The sequence below is a fragment of the Neodiprion lecontei genome, chromosome 5 (genome assembly GCF_021901455.1).
Source record: "Neodiprion lecontei isolate iyNeoLeco1 chromosome 5, iyNeoLeco1.1, whole genome shotgun sequence".
Lineage (NCBI taxonomy): Eukaryota > Metazoa > Arthropoda > Insecta > Hymenoptera > Diprionidae > Neodiprion > Neodiprion lecontei.
In genome coordinates this window covers 35,215,413-35,231,222 of record NC_060264.1, presented here as the reverse complement: position 1 = coordinate 35,231,222, position 15,810 = coordinate 35,215,413, and the positions used below count along the sequence as shown (strand labels likewise).

Here is a 15,810-nt window from a genome sequence, read left to right as displayed (position 1 = left end):
TAATTTTCAATACAATTGAACTTATTATAACAAACTACAAATATGGGGATAAAAACAGAGGAATTTTTTATTACAATTACTGGGATTTACACATTGAAAATTAATTGAAATGCCGAAATCGTGTACGGTTTAAATACATACATGTATACTTGTTGTTATTTGAATTTCAATCGATATTCTCAGAAGTCGGGAATCATGTAATTCGGAAACCAGTTCACCTTTACCTTGTATACTCTTTATGCTTTTCTATTTATAAATTACATGATACTTATGATTCATTCCGCCAATACGATTATCGTAAAGGATCTCCCAATTCATTTACGGCCTGAGATGATTTTCTGAGGAACAATTCACAGTTCAACTGATTTTTTTTTTTTTCACTCTGTAGCACTAAAAGACGTACAATTAACAATTGCGTGAAAATAGGATACGCGCATAAGATCTCAATTTTATTGATAACCCGATTCCTCGAAATCGATAAACAACATCCTTTGTTGTCGTATAAATACTTTTATTTCGGTACAAGTATTTGGAGTATGCGGAATGAATTTGTACTTTGAAAAATCTCCATGCTTGCAATAACCTGAAATATTGTAAAATAATAGCTGTAAAAATTATGCCAGTACCCTATTGATATCGTTCGCGTAATCTGCCCAACTAAATTTACTAAATTATAATTACGTGAAAAATGGTTATAACAATATGTGTATAATAAGTGTGGTATTCATAAATCAAATTTGACACGTTCACGTATGAAAACAATGATGGATTCATCGTTAATTAGAAAAAAAAAACTATCGATGCCGGAACCGTGCGATTTTTAATAATTCTACATTGAACCTGTGGGCATATAAAAATCAGATCATTGCCTAACATAATATATTCTTCTAATGTAATCTCGCAGGCGTTTTCAAAAAAGTTCATCTCAATCACTTTGTCATTTATACTCCAGAATGAACCTAACATAGTATGTATTATAATATCAAATATTTTCATAATACTATTTCAAGCTTCACTCTTATACACATACATTACAGAATCATCACAAACGAAGTATATAAAGTTTACATAAAATATATCGCACCACTGCTTATCTTCGGTATAAAATTAAAGGGTAATACTCTGCAGTAACAACGTACCCATTCGTCACTTCGTAGTCATAGATTTCGGATCAGGCATGGAAAACGTTTTTAAAATGCGTAATACTGCCCTTCATCAAGAGGTTAAAACAAACAGCAGAAGAGAAAAGGCAAAATTATTTGTATCAACCTGAAAATGTCAATAGTCTTATGAATCCCTAGGTCACCCTGTATACTTTCTAAAATATTTATCAAGCTACGTGTATCCGTCACTATATAATCATTTAATATTATGAACCTACAGACACACGAATAATCTTATCGTATCGATTTCCAGTTTTAATTTAACATTCTCAATAATAATCAAGCTGATATTTTCTATTAATTTAGAAATTATAAATCCACCTTCTACATGTATGCAAAACTTATATTCTACATTGATATACTCAATCATCACGCAATATTTTCTTCTAAAAACAAATTGGTAAACATTCACTTCCGTATCACTAGTAACAAAATCACAAAAAAAAAATACTTAATTAAGAGAACAAAGCGAAACATCGTATGGAATAAATTTTCTCTTTACAAAACCATTACACCTTAAGTGTCTAATACAATTCTATGCCATAGTCGAGCATTTAAAACGTATTTAATTACTTAATATACTGGAGGGTAGACTGCGCATCTTATTAAAGCACCTATTGTATCGTAATTCAGTGCTTTGCAAACTTTAATAACGACCGAGTAATTCGCCAACCAATATGTCGTCCCAACATGACGGTTTTTTCCCTTTAGCATAGAAAAATCAAAACCATGCATAGAGGGGGGAAAGAATATAAACAAAAAATGAGATCGGTTCAAAGTAAATGCAAATACGTGAAGTGTAGCACTTGTTACTCTTTTAAATAACGAAAGCTCCCGAGCAATTCCCAAAATTTAGCGCGCGCATAGCGATGATATTATGCGTATTTCATGTGTATATAATATTCAATAAAAATATAAATACTAATTATGTTTTAAAAATATAATACCAGATAAAAAATAATAATAGTATCAATAAAAGTGGCATATCTTAACAATACGAGGCAAGCTTATAAAAGGAACTACAACGTTTAATTATTGATATGAAATTTCTGGGGTGGGCTCAAAGGGAGATAAAAAAAATCGGTATCTTGTGAAGCGCAAATGTAAACAGAATTCCCGCTTTTCCGAATTCTCAATTCCCGCTCTTTAAAGCGGACAAAAGCAAGATGTATCGGTAATGGAATCCTGCATGCGCCTCGTATAAACTTTAAGTAACTGGCAGTGTACCCTGAAAAAGAGATTAATGGAAGTCAGACGTGAATGCTCCAGTTCAATGTTATTACGAGAATTATTATGAGTACCTTACCTGATTTTCAAATTCGAATCCTGAATTACTTCGCCGTCGCAATTCCACACGCTGAGGTCAGGCTGCGATTGAGGTATGTTCACCTCGGTGTTGTCAGCAGGTACATTTATCACAGACGGAAGAGGTCGGAATTTGAATTCCCTGGCTCTGTATACTTCGACGAAAGGGAGATCGTACTGGATTGCGTAAAAGGGTTGATGTTTAGTTAGGTAGATGCAAAAAGATAATTCATAACGCGACAAAAATCTTCGAGCATTCTTCTTACCAAATTCTTATTCCTACTGCTCAATCTCAAAAGGACTCTGATGTTATTTAAAAACGATGTGTGCCTGATCAATATCACGTCAATACATCCATCTCCGATGTGACAGTGTGGACTAAAGCCTGAGGGACTTCGATCGCATGCACATGAAACATTGGCACCATTGACCATAAAGAATTTACCTCTCACTGTCCGCCATTCTGAAAAACAGAATCAAAACATCGGTATTAGTGAGAAGTTTCAAATCGATGCCGAGAAGTGCAGTGAAAAACAACTAAAGGTACTGTTATCGCTTACTCAATATTTCTTTATCGCAATCGTTATTACGTGTATGTTCAAAGCATCTGGTACAATTTTCTGTGCATTTAGTGCTAGCAGCTGGATGACACGGATCCGATAAGAGCTCTATTTCCCCTTCGTATCCTTTGTTGGCGAGTATTTTCTTGAACCCTGAAACATGTGATAAACTGATAAGTGAAAAAACGGGCCTGTTAACTACCAAATTGCAATAGACAATAGCATATTGTGTAACAAGGAGGTAAGTTTGCAGTATGAGTCGTGGGTGAGCCGAAGACGAATATTGCAAATACGCAAGGCGAAAGGACCGTTGCCTCCTTCGTGCATACGATTCTTTATACAACAAGAGTATGTTACGCGTCTTTTCATAAAGCACGAAATTGAGGTTAGGGTCGCGTAATGTGAGATTTGTTTCCGACAGCGCATGCGTGCAGAACTTGAAACTGGTCTTATCTGTACTCTGCGCATGCGCATTCGCAGAGTCACTCGACCGTCGTAGAAACGGATACTTTGTGTACGAAAAATACGCATGGAAAAATGCGTAAAATATGCACGTGTTATGTAAAAAAATTTCACTCCGATTTCTGATGAAGAGAAATCTAATATCACGCACATCTACCGACCTGAATAATCGTATCTCTGTGGTCCCATCCAGCGAAACTTTTCACTATCTCGGATTACGTCGCCAAGGTAGCCATAGCTAAGGACGCTAGCGTATAACCTGAGTAAGGAACGATTATTGTGGACAGATGATAAATCGAGTCCTGTTGTGTCTCCAAAAATGATATGTATAACGGCAGTTTGAACGTCGATCGTCCCGTGGAGGCTGTAGGCTACAGTATCGGTACTTCCGCTCGGAATAACGCCGACTGGTAATTTTGGGGGCGGTAAGACAGCTTCTGGATCATTTGGGTCCAGGTCCTTGTCCTTTACAGTCCGTAATACCAACCCGTTGAACACCTCGGAAAAGGTGCCGTCTCCACCAATGCAAGCAACAGCCTGTGAAATTGTATGTTAGTATTAGTTGAGTTGACCTTCTTATTTTTGCACCAGCGCACGGAATTCGGTTTACAATTTTTCTCTTCACCTCAACGTCGTCCAAATTGCAGGTAAGCAATGTGTCTCGGATGTGTCCCGCTCTTTCGGTGACCAACATCCTTGCTTCAACGCCTGCCATGGCAAGCAGTGGTTGAACATCACTTTCCCATATTTTCAAGCCCTTTTTCTTACCCCCGATTGGATTAACAAAGACCATTATTTTTCTAGGACGATGGGTCAAACCTGGAATATAATGATGTGGGGTTTTACTTTTAAAATTACGATCAAATGATGTATGAGAGTGGTTAAAGTTAACTGCTCAAAACGGTAGGATTCTTTATGACTTGACTGTAAACTGACCTGACAGATAGTTACGAATAGTCTTCACCCAAGAAGCTACTTGTCTAGAATCGGTGTGACTCATTCTAACGCTGTGATGACTCCATTTGTGTTTAGAACCACGAGCCGCATAATGAAGCACAAAACTTGTTGGGGCTTGGGACTTTTCGTCAACACCACCAGTGTTATCTACGTCTGCATCATTGCCATAATGAGCTGCTAGGACGTCGGTCAAAGGTAAAGTCCACCTTGCTGCAAAATACAATTCTATTAGTAATGTCTAAACTAAAGTGAATATTCTATTTTGTTCATCTGTATTATAAGTACATGTATATATAAATAATTGTAGACACTACAATTTTTTTACTTTTGATCCCGCTGGTAGGAAGCGTGACACATGGGATTAATTTAATCATCTGTCTGCAGCGATGAGAAATATTGAGTGATCAAGATTGCCTCGCAATGTTTTTTAATTTGTAAATCATGAGTCTTGAATAGTGAAGCTTGGCATCTTTCGTTCCACTGTCAAATGATGGTTCAGCAGATTTTTTTCGACCTTCTAGTGATACAAAAAACAAACTTCGCTGCTGTCCACTATAAAATGCGCCGAACAGTTTTACGGGAAACGTTTTCAAAAACAAAATCTTAATTATTATTCTCAGACGATAGCTCGTAGCATATAATGCGCTCGTATACTTGAGAATTGGAAATTTGAGAATACTTGGGAATTTTACTTATCATAATATATAGGCATAACGTGACATCTGCGACAAGCTCGTAGCTATGAGTCACTAAGTATCTACACGCCATGCAAATATATCGATACTGTGTGAATATACACATTCGCATGCACATGAATGTATGCATGGAAAATAGCAAAAGTATTTGCGTCGGAAAATATTGCAAAACTACTCGATGCGTGCGATGGTATGCGTGCGTAATGATGATCGTTTCTTTGATCAACGGTGGGACGGAACTTGAACGGAACAAAGAGGATCTGTGAGTTGGGTGAATTGGAGAAAATTATATTATTCGAATCATGATGTGAAATGCTAATGGATTCGCCAGGGAAAACGATAGATTTTCGTCTTAATGCTGCTGCTGTTAGTCCTATGCTCTTTTTTGAATTCCCTTTGGATTATTTGAGAAAATTTCGATGGTCTTCAAAGTGCTGAAATCAATTCTTTGATGCACTATATCTACGTCATTTTGCTAGAGAAATCGATTGCGCGCTGTCCGAATGCGCTGTGAGCAACGGACCAAGAGTTACAGACAGCCAAATCCTGGCGGATTCGCTTCCAGGGTATTATTGGAGTGTTTTTTCAGTGGATCCTAAAATCAGTGGTATTAGAATGATATTGCAGCTGATCACTCAAATTCCACTCTATTCATCGGTGTAGTTGTGAAATTTTTACGATGGGGCTTTACCAAAATTACACTCAGAAAATCCACTTTGGTATCATCAAAATATCACTTTAATCCACTGGCAATCTCTAACTATAAGTCCAGTACTTGCGAATTTCACTATTCAAAAATTCCTATAAATCATTTTCCACGAGGATTTTTCTTTCTCTAAATTGTATACATTTTTTATTTTCAAATCTTTACGATATAATTCACATAATATCGTCGAGATAATTCTATTTCCAATTGAAGTTTGCCTCTGGCATTTCAAAAATTTTCATAGAAACATTTCTTTTCACAAGACATGAAACAATTTTTGTAATATTAGAGTCAAAACGCGCGCTCTGAGGGTAAAATTCAGTTTTCGGAAAATTAGCAAGAAAGTAGACTGTCACAAATGTCGGCCGTAAATCATATAGAAAACTTGACCAAAATTGATTCAGCCAACGGTTATCCAGAATTTAATCAGACTTCAGTCACGAATAATCGACCACCAAACAGATAAAACGACCATTTGCGAGATATTTCGAGACGGCGTCAAAGCTGACTTTTTAATCTCTGCGAATTGCCTTGAATATCACGTTTGTAGTCATTGGGGGAATCATTCACTGACGTATGGAATTGGAAGTCACACAACCTGTCCTTATACTCTTCACTGTACAAGTAATTGCATCTTGGCGAAGGAGAGTTCTGTCAATAGTAGCCGCAAAAAATCCTCCTCACTAAATTCTACTCCCCGTTCACTTTTTCTTCGATTGTGTTGATCACATGAATTAGGTATCGGAAATTGTGAAATGTAAAAAATGAGAAGAATATGAGCTAAATATAGGTTATTGTAAAATTTTCACCATCGATTGAACCGAAATAGATTAGATTAGACTTTGAGTCATAACTTGAAATAAAAATTAAGTTGAAAACTCGCTATTTTCTTTCTCCCAGCAACTTTTGCCAAATTCTTATCTCTTCAGCTTGTATCTCGGTGAGGAATGAAGATTCTCCGTATTTTTAAACGCGAAATGAAACGTTTATTCTTGTAATTTCAAGCAGAAAGAAGTTCTTGCAAATTGGTGAACGCGCTTAAAGTTTATTCACGTTTTGAATGAACCCAATTTTTTTCGTCCACCCTGTATAATAGATATATGTGCTACTGAGGCAACACAAAGAGAATTGGCATCGACGTTGAGTATTCATAACATAACATCGTTGATTCAAAGTTCCACATCTATTTATATACTGAAGTAGAATCAAATTCTGCCAGCCCATGAAAACATAGTCACCTCAACCGGGTCTGCTAACTGTTCTTTTTTCTATTTTGGGGCGCGATGGCGTAACTGCAACTCCGTTAAAAGTTTAAGTAACCCCTAACGAACCGCTAAGTGTATGGTCTCCGTTAATGGGTAAACACCGTTACGTGAGAACAAATTTTAAATGGCTGCAAGTGGGGAACGAAGGAAGTGAGAAGAATGTGGACAATTCTGAAACCAATTTTCGGTGGAAAAGTAAAACCTACGGTACGACGGAGCTTCACTTTACAAGCGTCACACCCGAAGAATATGGAATTCACAGATGGAAGGCAAAAGGATTTGATTGGTCCCAATATTTTTGGATCCACCTCGGAAAATACCCGCCTTATTTGGGTTGGACTGGTGGAGTGCTTGAACCGGAATCCATTTATATAAGATGGGACTTAGTATAAGGACAGTGGTACGGATCAATGGCTACTAACACCCCTTACTACCTTCCACTCCGGAGCGAATTCGTAAAGCAGGTTCTTTTGTCATCAATGCATTGAAATCAGGGGTGAATTTTCAGATCAAAGGAAACTCCGTTATACTTTCTTAAGGCGAGTGACGATGTTTGGTAAAGAACAACGTCCGTAGATAGGCGATTGGATAGAGGAATCTTCCGTAAGAACTACGATAGTGATTTCAAATGGCGGTAACCTAGGGTTTATCAATTTTTTTTATTTTTTTTTTCCATTATGTTCAGACTGTAATATAAAGTCTACGCACTATACACAAATTGGAACAAAATGGCGACCATGCGAAGACCTTCCCTTGCCCACTCGTCTATCTACGGACCTTGGTGAAGAAGTAAATGTCAGGTTCACGCCTTGTGACATTTTTCGATTCAGTGATAATAAATTAATTGTATAGGCAATAATTTATATATTTTACATATATTATACATTATCGCTTATTATACAAATTGTATATTTCACGTGTAAATTTTAATTACTATTGTATACAATGTAAGCGGTATTTGAATTTTATTTATGGATGCGTGTAATTAAATATTGTCTTGTGCAGAAGTTTCTAATCAACTTATATTTCTAATATTACGCAATGTTTACTTTATTTTCCTTCATATTCATGTCTGAATTGATTTGAACTTAGCGCAAGATCCAGAGGTAGGGGGTATTTGTAAGTTTGTCCTCAGACGCGCTAGATAGCGTTAAATATCGTATATGAAAATATATTGATGTACTATGCTAGTATCCACACTATTCCACCCTCCGTGAACTGGTGTATACCTGTAATGGATTTACGGTATAGAGATATTATAAATAGAGTAAACAAGTGAGCCATACAAGCTTCCAATCGACAAAAAGAGAGTGACTAATCCATCTTTTTGTACTAAAAACAGTGTAAGGAGTTGAGTGTGCAGTGCAGCTTTTCGGAGACTAACCAATAGAAAAGTTCAGCCAGTTGACGTCGCAACAAGCGGTCCATTCAAAACTGTTAATAAATTAGTATCCGAGGTAGATCAGGATGTTACACATAAAACGTAGACTGAATTCTTCAGTCCACGCAGAATGCAAATGCGAATACTATTTTACAGCTGCAGGTCCCACCACGATTCTTACATCCCTTAAACGAGAAATTGACCCTTTTATTGAATTCGTGAAACGACGAGACTCAACGCGATGCGTGACCTAGCGCGTTTTTTCATGCGTTCATCAACGTTTAGTTGAGGTTATATTTCATTTTGTACACGTGCATGCGCCGTAGGATTACCATGACCTGCCGTGACGTCAACTCACAAACAACTTATAAACACCAACTGGCGGAATGTGCGACCTTGTACGAAAATTGGTCCTATATCGAGCACATTTTACTCCTTACACTATGCTACCAAGCATGCGCAGTGTTTCATTGCGCAGAAGTAGAGCAGCTTATGATTCTGACGCATGCGTAAATGCGTACGCAAACAAGGATAAAACGGTCGCTCGATTGTCTTTCCCTTTCTGTCCGTCAGGCCTTTCCACTTATGCTCACCCCTATACTTTGCCTACTCTATGTATAATATCTCTATGATTCGCGGTCTCTGCCTCGATCAATAAGAGAGTGTTCGCCCTTACCAGACGCGCTGGCAGCTCCGACTATGTCTACACTAACATAATACTAACTTAACGTTTAATCCTCTCGCCTTCATCGAAGCAATACGCCATTCGTGCGGGAAAAGTTTGATAGGACATGACAGATTCTGACAGAATTTTATAAAATCGGATTCAAAAGCGCGATAGACTTATCACTTTGTGTCATGTTTCTCAATCCTATTCTCAAAACTCTCTGGTTCGTTCTATTTTCCGATGGGATCCTGTAGGAATCCGGCAGACAGCAAATTTAGATGGACTCTATGATATTATTATAGAAATTTCCAATAGGGCCCACAGGAACGTACCTACATACATATTTATAGTCCATTCGGTCAGGAGCGTTGTCCCGAGCCAATAACGTCTGAATTATTGAACACCGGGCACTATAATTTAGGGGCGACTTTATACGTGAACTATTTGAAAAATGAGTAATCCATTGACGAATTTCCCGAGAATGGAAGAAATTTGTCGTTAGTGATGGATACAGTTTGTCATCAGACATACTACTTCCTATCTGTATAGCCAGCCTATGATAATGATTTGTTGATAAGGTTTTGAAAAAACTTTTTCAATTTCTGAATGAACTTTACATTTTCTCTCAGTCCATAATTGGGAAATTGTTTTAACTCGCCTCGTGTCTAACTCAACCCAACCTAACCTAGCCTAAAATTTGGATTTTCAACACTAGGAAATAATAGTCATACATACGCCCCTGATCAGTAACTCGACAACGTTTTTTGTTTTCAAACGCAAGTGAGGTAAAGACGTTAAGTGCCTTAACATTGGAGAGAGGGCAACGGAAATATTACGCCTGATAAGTGCAAGTGTACCGACGAAACAACGGCCGCCGGCTGTTTTCGCAGTGTTGAAGATAAAAATCGCACTCTATCATAACAATTAATCAAGCCAGATGAAAACGCACGACACAAAGGAATAGACTAACAGCGCGGTATAAATAATACAGTTTCTTGCATGTTGGCTCAAATCATTAGCCGACAGTAGTTTTTTGTCGATATACGCAAATACGTGACGTATGACGCAGTGATTCTTATTCAACTACGTAGGTAGAATTATAATAAACATTGATTCGGTTTTTCTGAATCTCTCAACTTTTCCTTCGCTCTTGAAATTTTGACGATACGGTGATAATTACGTTAATGGAGTGTCGGGTCAAGTCGGTGGGTTTTATAACATTACAGCAGTAGCCTTACATTGGTATTTTGATGTCCATTACTATCAGCGTAACTAAATGTACACTAATTCAAAGTATAATTTAATTTCTTCTGAATTCCGGAGACATCTGTGTTTACTGAAAAAATTTGTTGTTTCGGCCCAACTTCAAGTCGTTGTAATTCGAAGCGTGCGCGACCTTGACGACGTGCGCAAGACCCGCTCTTCTTGTTCCGGAATACCTTGGGAGAGTCTCAGGCTCAATGACGCGTGCGCTATTTGCATGCACGAGATGAAGATTATCTGCACGTTTATCTCTTCGTGAAATGATCGATTGCTCTTCAATAATGCCATGCGACGAAATATTTCCACGTTTTCATATTTTTGTAAGGAAATAATACAATTATAGATACTGAAAATTAAATAATTTTAATATAACTTGTACATAGCTAATAGCTTTCAGTTATGTTTCACCAGTTTCACCGTTTTTATTTCTACTCTAATCTGCCAGTTGCGTAACTCTGACGTTATAATGGATTCCATTCAACTTGGTTAGCTAACGCGAAGTATTAAAATTCATTATAGAATAATTCAAATAGTGTTTTTTGTTTATTACCGCACCTCTAGCTACTGCAATACGATATTACAAACGGGTATAGGATATGTGCGGGTAATATTCATGAAATATAATAAGATGAAAGGCCACGAATCAGCATAACTCAACGAGTATTTTAATACCTGGCGATTTACTTGGCCTTTTTTCTTTGTACCTTCTATTCCCGCCCAAGTGAGAAAAAGCGTGCACGTCCAATTCCCATGACGTACAGAATCAAAAATCGAAGCAAACGAACGTAATAAAATTTTAATACTTGTAACAACCGGTTAATGTTGTTTCTGCACATGATTCAATAGCAATGGTAACAAAACAAATAAAAATAACTTAGTTTAGATATAACACGACAATGTAGTTGATCTATGCGCGATAAAGACCTGTACCTTATTATGTGCAACATACAATTAGCTACAAGCTGCACATATAGCCTATGGGTATGCATAGCCTGATCTTTGTATTATATTATACGTATTATCGAATATCTTCTTCCCGTTTATATATAATGTTTGAGTGATACGTATAATTATTATAGCTATACGTATAATTATATGTAAGTTATTAGCTGCACGTTTCGTAGATTAATGAGACCTATTTTTTCAATTATAATATATCTACGTTTGCCTGTACATGTGTAGAATAAATTAATGCAAGTTATCCAGAAAATAAATGTATAATATAAAAGTTGATACATAACTTTATTGTTCTCTTAACGTTTTGAAAATCATTGTTAAATCATCGGTAAATTTATCAATTGAACGGCAATCTGCAGAACACAATGATCATATATACCTATATCTAATATAAATTCTTCGGTTACACAACAATATGAACCGTAATACTAATGATTACAATCATAACGGTTATTGTAACGATAATTGTGCGGTCCTAGTCTTCTTCTGTTGTGTTATAATTGTATATAACGGTAAAGATAACGTATGTATGTATATCAAATGCCGCTAATTGTTTTAATTCAGACGAGCTAAGCGTTTGATACGTGCGTCATTAATTAATGTCATTCCCCTTCCTGATTCAGGAACAGATTGAACTGCCTTTACTGTTACTAGCATGCGTGAATGTATAACGGAGTAGAAGATTTACGTAATAATATCATGAATATATATATATATATATATCCGATTTAATGAAGTGTATATATATATATATATATCACAATAATATCATAATATCTATGTATGTACTGTACACATATAAAGATCCGTACTATCTACACTTCATTAAATCGGATCGTTTGAAATATATCACTGCAGCTACAATTCAGAATAATTGTAATAATACTGATGACAATCGACACATATAAAAATGAATGTACGAGTATATCTGCGTATATGTACAGAAATGAATTCTACGTGGTGTTGCCACACAAATTTTCTTAAACTCTACGATTCGTTTTATCCTATCCAGTAAAGCAAAGTGTACGGATCTGCATGTATCTGAGATCTTAAAAAATGACCAACTTTCACTTTTGATCGCAGTATTGGCCGACTTTTATTAAAGTAATCATTTATATATACAGATGCGTATTGGTACAGAATAATTTCTGTTGATTTTCGCATTTTCGTCGACTGATCATAATTTCCGTATATTCGATAGTTTCAAAGGTAGAGATAGAAAGTTTCATCGACCGTTTGGACCTTACATTTTAACACATTTTAACTCACACACTGTTAGAAATTGACCTAGTATTGTATACTATGTGTTTCATAATTGACATCGTGCACGTTTAACTGAAAAAAAGATTTGACCGTGAATTGGTGAAATATAGATTTGTCAGCTGATTGCTTACCTGCGTTTTATTATTCGTTTACTTTTTTACTTATGCCACGTACAGCGGTCTATAATTGTACTGTGTCTTGCCTTGGGATCAGAAGTTATGTACATATACAGGTGCTCAAAACGTCCTTGAATAAACTGCCATCGAACAAGGAAAATAACTGACCGACGAATATTTAGTCATTTCAAGTCAGATTTCAAAAATTTTTTGTTCATTTTTTGTATCATATTGTACGATTTTATCGAATCGGATTTTAGGACACATATCTCACAGAATCTTTTTTCGATCATTTCAGTTAATAAGCATTAAATCTAGCTGAAAATGCGGGCCGAAATATCGAAAAAGAAACTTAGGAAGTTTAGATATTTTCCGTTGATGATCTCTATAGAAAAGGTTATCGGTAGTCGATAGAAATTCATATTTCACATATAATATGACATGACGTGATCTGCAGTTCGTAAGTAAGAATCAAAAGATCTTTATCGTGATGAATATGACAGCACAATCGCTTACATGTAGAGTGAAATTATTTACGCGGTCATATATTATCATATAGATCAACACATCAGGGAGGAATTAATGTGAAATTCTTTTCATTTCTTCCGTCATGACAATAAAGTATACAAAGCAATTTGTTAATGTGTAGCTGCAGTATATACAATGCGGATGTTAAATAACGTGCAAAGAAACCATAATTACTCACTGTAAGGAGGTCGTTCGGTTTCCCAGATGAGGGTTCCCCGATGAAAATATACCCTGCATCTCTTTTTACGAATCACAAACGTGTTGAGGAGCACTGCATCCGAGGCATGATCGTTAAATTCCTGCATCGCGGTGACGGTCTAAGTACGAGTCTTAAATTTACTTTTATTTTCCCAGCTGTGCTCTGCCGTTGCAGGTGTATATTATTGACGCTTCCGTTCTCGTTTACTTGTTATCGGAGTCACCACCTTTTATCATTACAAAATACCGCTATTCAAACGGTCGACATATTCTTTCGTCCCTCCCCAAAACTCTCGCCGTCGGACAAACTTTAGCGGCACCGCATAGCGTCAACGGATCGATCTGACACCGATGAATTGTATGTACAGAAACGCGTTGCGTATATACGGACGGACGTAAGAATCATTCACCTATCTGCGGTCAACTCCTGGCTGGCTGCGCCTGCCGACTACTGAAGTACTGAAACTGACTTTACTGACTGACTACCAGTGTCCCAGAGTGGGTGGAGGAGTGGCTGGGTATTTTGAAACAATTGAAATAGAGCTACCTGCTCGTGAACTCGGGTGGTAACACAGAAATCAATGTTACCAACGAATTTCCATAATACGTCGATATCTTATCGTTGACGCAATACTCTTTGGATAACTCTGTTCATTCTGATTATTTACCAACATTCCACCAATCAAGTATATTCGTAGTATTGTTCGTGGAGCACGAATGTCACGTTAGGAAGAATCCTATACAACACCTGTAAGAATTATAAGTCGGTCTGGATTTTACTACCGGCAATGCTTTGCTTCCAAAATTACAAAAATTTTCCTCGAATCGCATGGATGAATAATTCGTGGCTGATACTCCGGTACTTAGGACAGCTATCGCTATATTCGTTAATTTATCGGGTAAAGCTCCGTAAAAGATAATACTGAACTATTTGCGATCTCTCATATTTGTCTAGAAGCGCACCGAGCATACTAGCTACGCAAAAACAGATTATTGTACATATGTATGTGGGTTATACTATACTACTATAGCACACGACGTGATGTGTCGGGCTAAGGTCGAGGTGCAGAACTTTCTGGAAGTGCTGTTCGCGCATTCTGCTCTGTTTTGCTACACAACCAAACATAAATACATAGGTATACATTGCGAATATGTATGTATATGTATGCATACAGATTTCGGGTGCGAATGCGTATACACATTACATACGTAGCTCCATGTTACTTTGCTGCGGAATTTCTGGCGCTCATTTCTATAACTTTAGTAATTTGCCCTATTATGGAATAATTTTGGTCATGATGAATCCCGGTTTTCCGTTAATTGTCTTACAGGTATAACGTAGATCCACGATGCGATTGTAACCTGACCTAATTACCGGGAAAATTAATTTTATTGCCGATGACAATAGTCTATAGGTCTCTAAGTGCATAAATTCGACATTATCATCTTTGTATATATGTACATATTTTATGAATGATTTATTTTCGTATGTAGATTATAAATATTTTCTCATCAGTGTCCACTGTAGCCAGTTGCGATCTCTACGTGCATTCACCTCGACCATCCTCTAGCGATTAGGAACTCTGATTGAGGAGGTTATAGAGCCAGAGCAAGTTTTGCGCGGGAAACATTCCTTCCTTCGGACAACATTCCGAGTCAGTCATTGTTCACACACAGCATGTCATGGAATAGGTAAAGCATGGAGTGCTTAAACTGCTTAACTATACAACTACATCCTTACCGCGATTACAGTAAAGAAAGCAGAATCAGTTACAATGGATAAGGAAATATAAGAGATCAATTGGTCATGTAGTATATGTTATGTTTACTTTATTGGATACTATTGTATTGGATAATCTGAATATCAATTTAGCACAATTCCGCTGTACCTATAACTATTATAATTAAGTAACGCCGTCCAACTATTTGTATATTATACGATGAAATCCACCGATGAATTGGGATTTTGTACGTACATTCGAGATGTAACGATTAGATGATGCGTTATGGATGTGTGCAATATGCAAGCTTGCTGCAGGCTCTTGTTCTTGAGGAGGACGTAAACAGCGTATCTTGCTTGAAAATGAATATAGTTAAGAATTCACAATGTGGAATTTGAGAATCCCTGGTAGTTTAAGGTTACGTTAGGTTAGATTGACACAGCCAAAGATTGATATACGTATACCACTTCTTCGTGCATATAATTTAGACCGCAGGGACGCGGGCAACGAGGACAACGGTTACGGACTATGCGAACACACCTTTTTTTCTATAAGGAGTCGCATTCATTTTGCGGGGCAGTAAATATTCCAAACAGCTTAGCA

At 36.9% G+C, this 15,810-nt stretch overlaps 1 protein-coding gene across 2 annotated transcripts; it reads right to left on the bottom strand.

Moving 5' to 3' along the window:
- Positions 1-43: 43 nt before the first annotated feature.
- On the bottom strand, positions 44-13,966 carry LOC107217279 (ceramide kinase). 2 transcript variants are annotated; one of them, XM_015654749.2, is made up of 8 exons: positions 13,467-13,966; positions 4,427-4,657; positions 4,116-4,309; positions 3,652-4,027; positions 3,029-3,181; positions 2,735-2,931; positions 2,470-2,645; positions 44-2,391 (listed from the first exon to the last, which is right to left on the bottom strand). In XM_015654749.2, the coding sequence occupies exons 1-8, from the start codon at positions 13,591-13,593 to the stop codon at positions 2,310-2,312; spliced, it is 1,536 nt and encodes a 511-aa protein (XP_015510235.1). In that variant the 5' UTR covers positions 13,594-13,966; the 3' UTR covers positions 44-2,309. The 2 variants fall into 2 exon arrangements, with proteins under 2 accessions (XP_015510235.1, XP_046596373.1); XM_046740417.1 differs by lacking the exon at positions 13,467-13,966 and adding an exon at positions 4,773-5,058.
- Positions 13,967-15,810: the final 1,844 nt, after the last annotated feature.

Coding starts and splice junctions, on each gene's coding strand:
- LOC107217279 (XM_015654749.2), bottom strand. CDS start 13,593: ATGCAGGAATTTAACGATCATGCCTCGGATGCAGTGCTCCTCAACACG. Junction 4,658..13,466: donor AACCGAACGACCTCCTTACA/GTGAGTAATTAT, acceptor TGTATTTTGCAG/CAAGGTGGACTTTACCTTTG. Junction 2,932..3,028: donor TTGCGATAAAGAAATATTGA/GTAAGCGATAAC, acceptor TCTGTTTTTCAG/AATGGCGGACAGTGAGAGGT.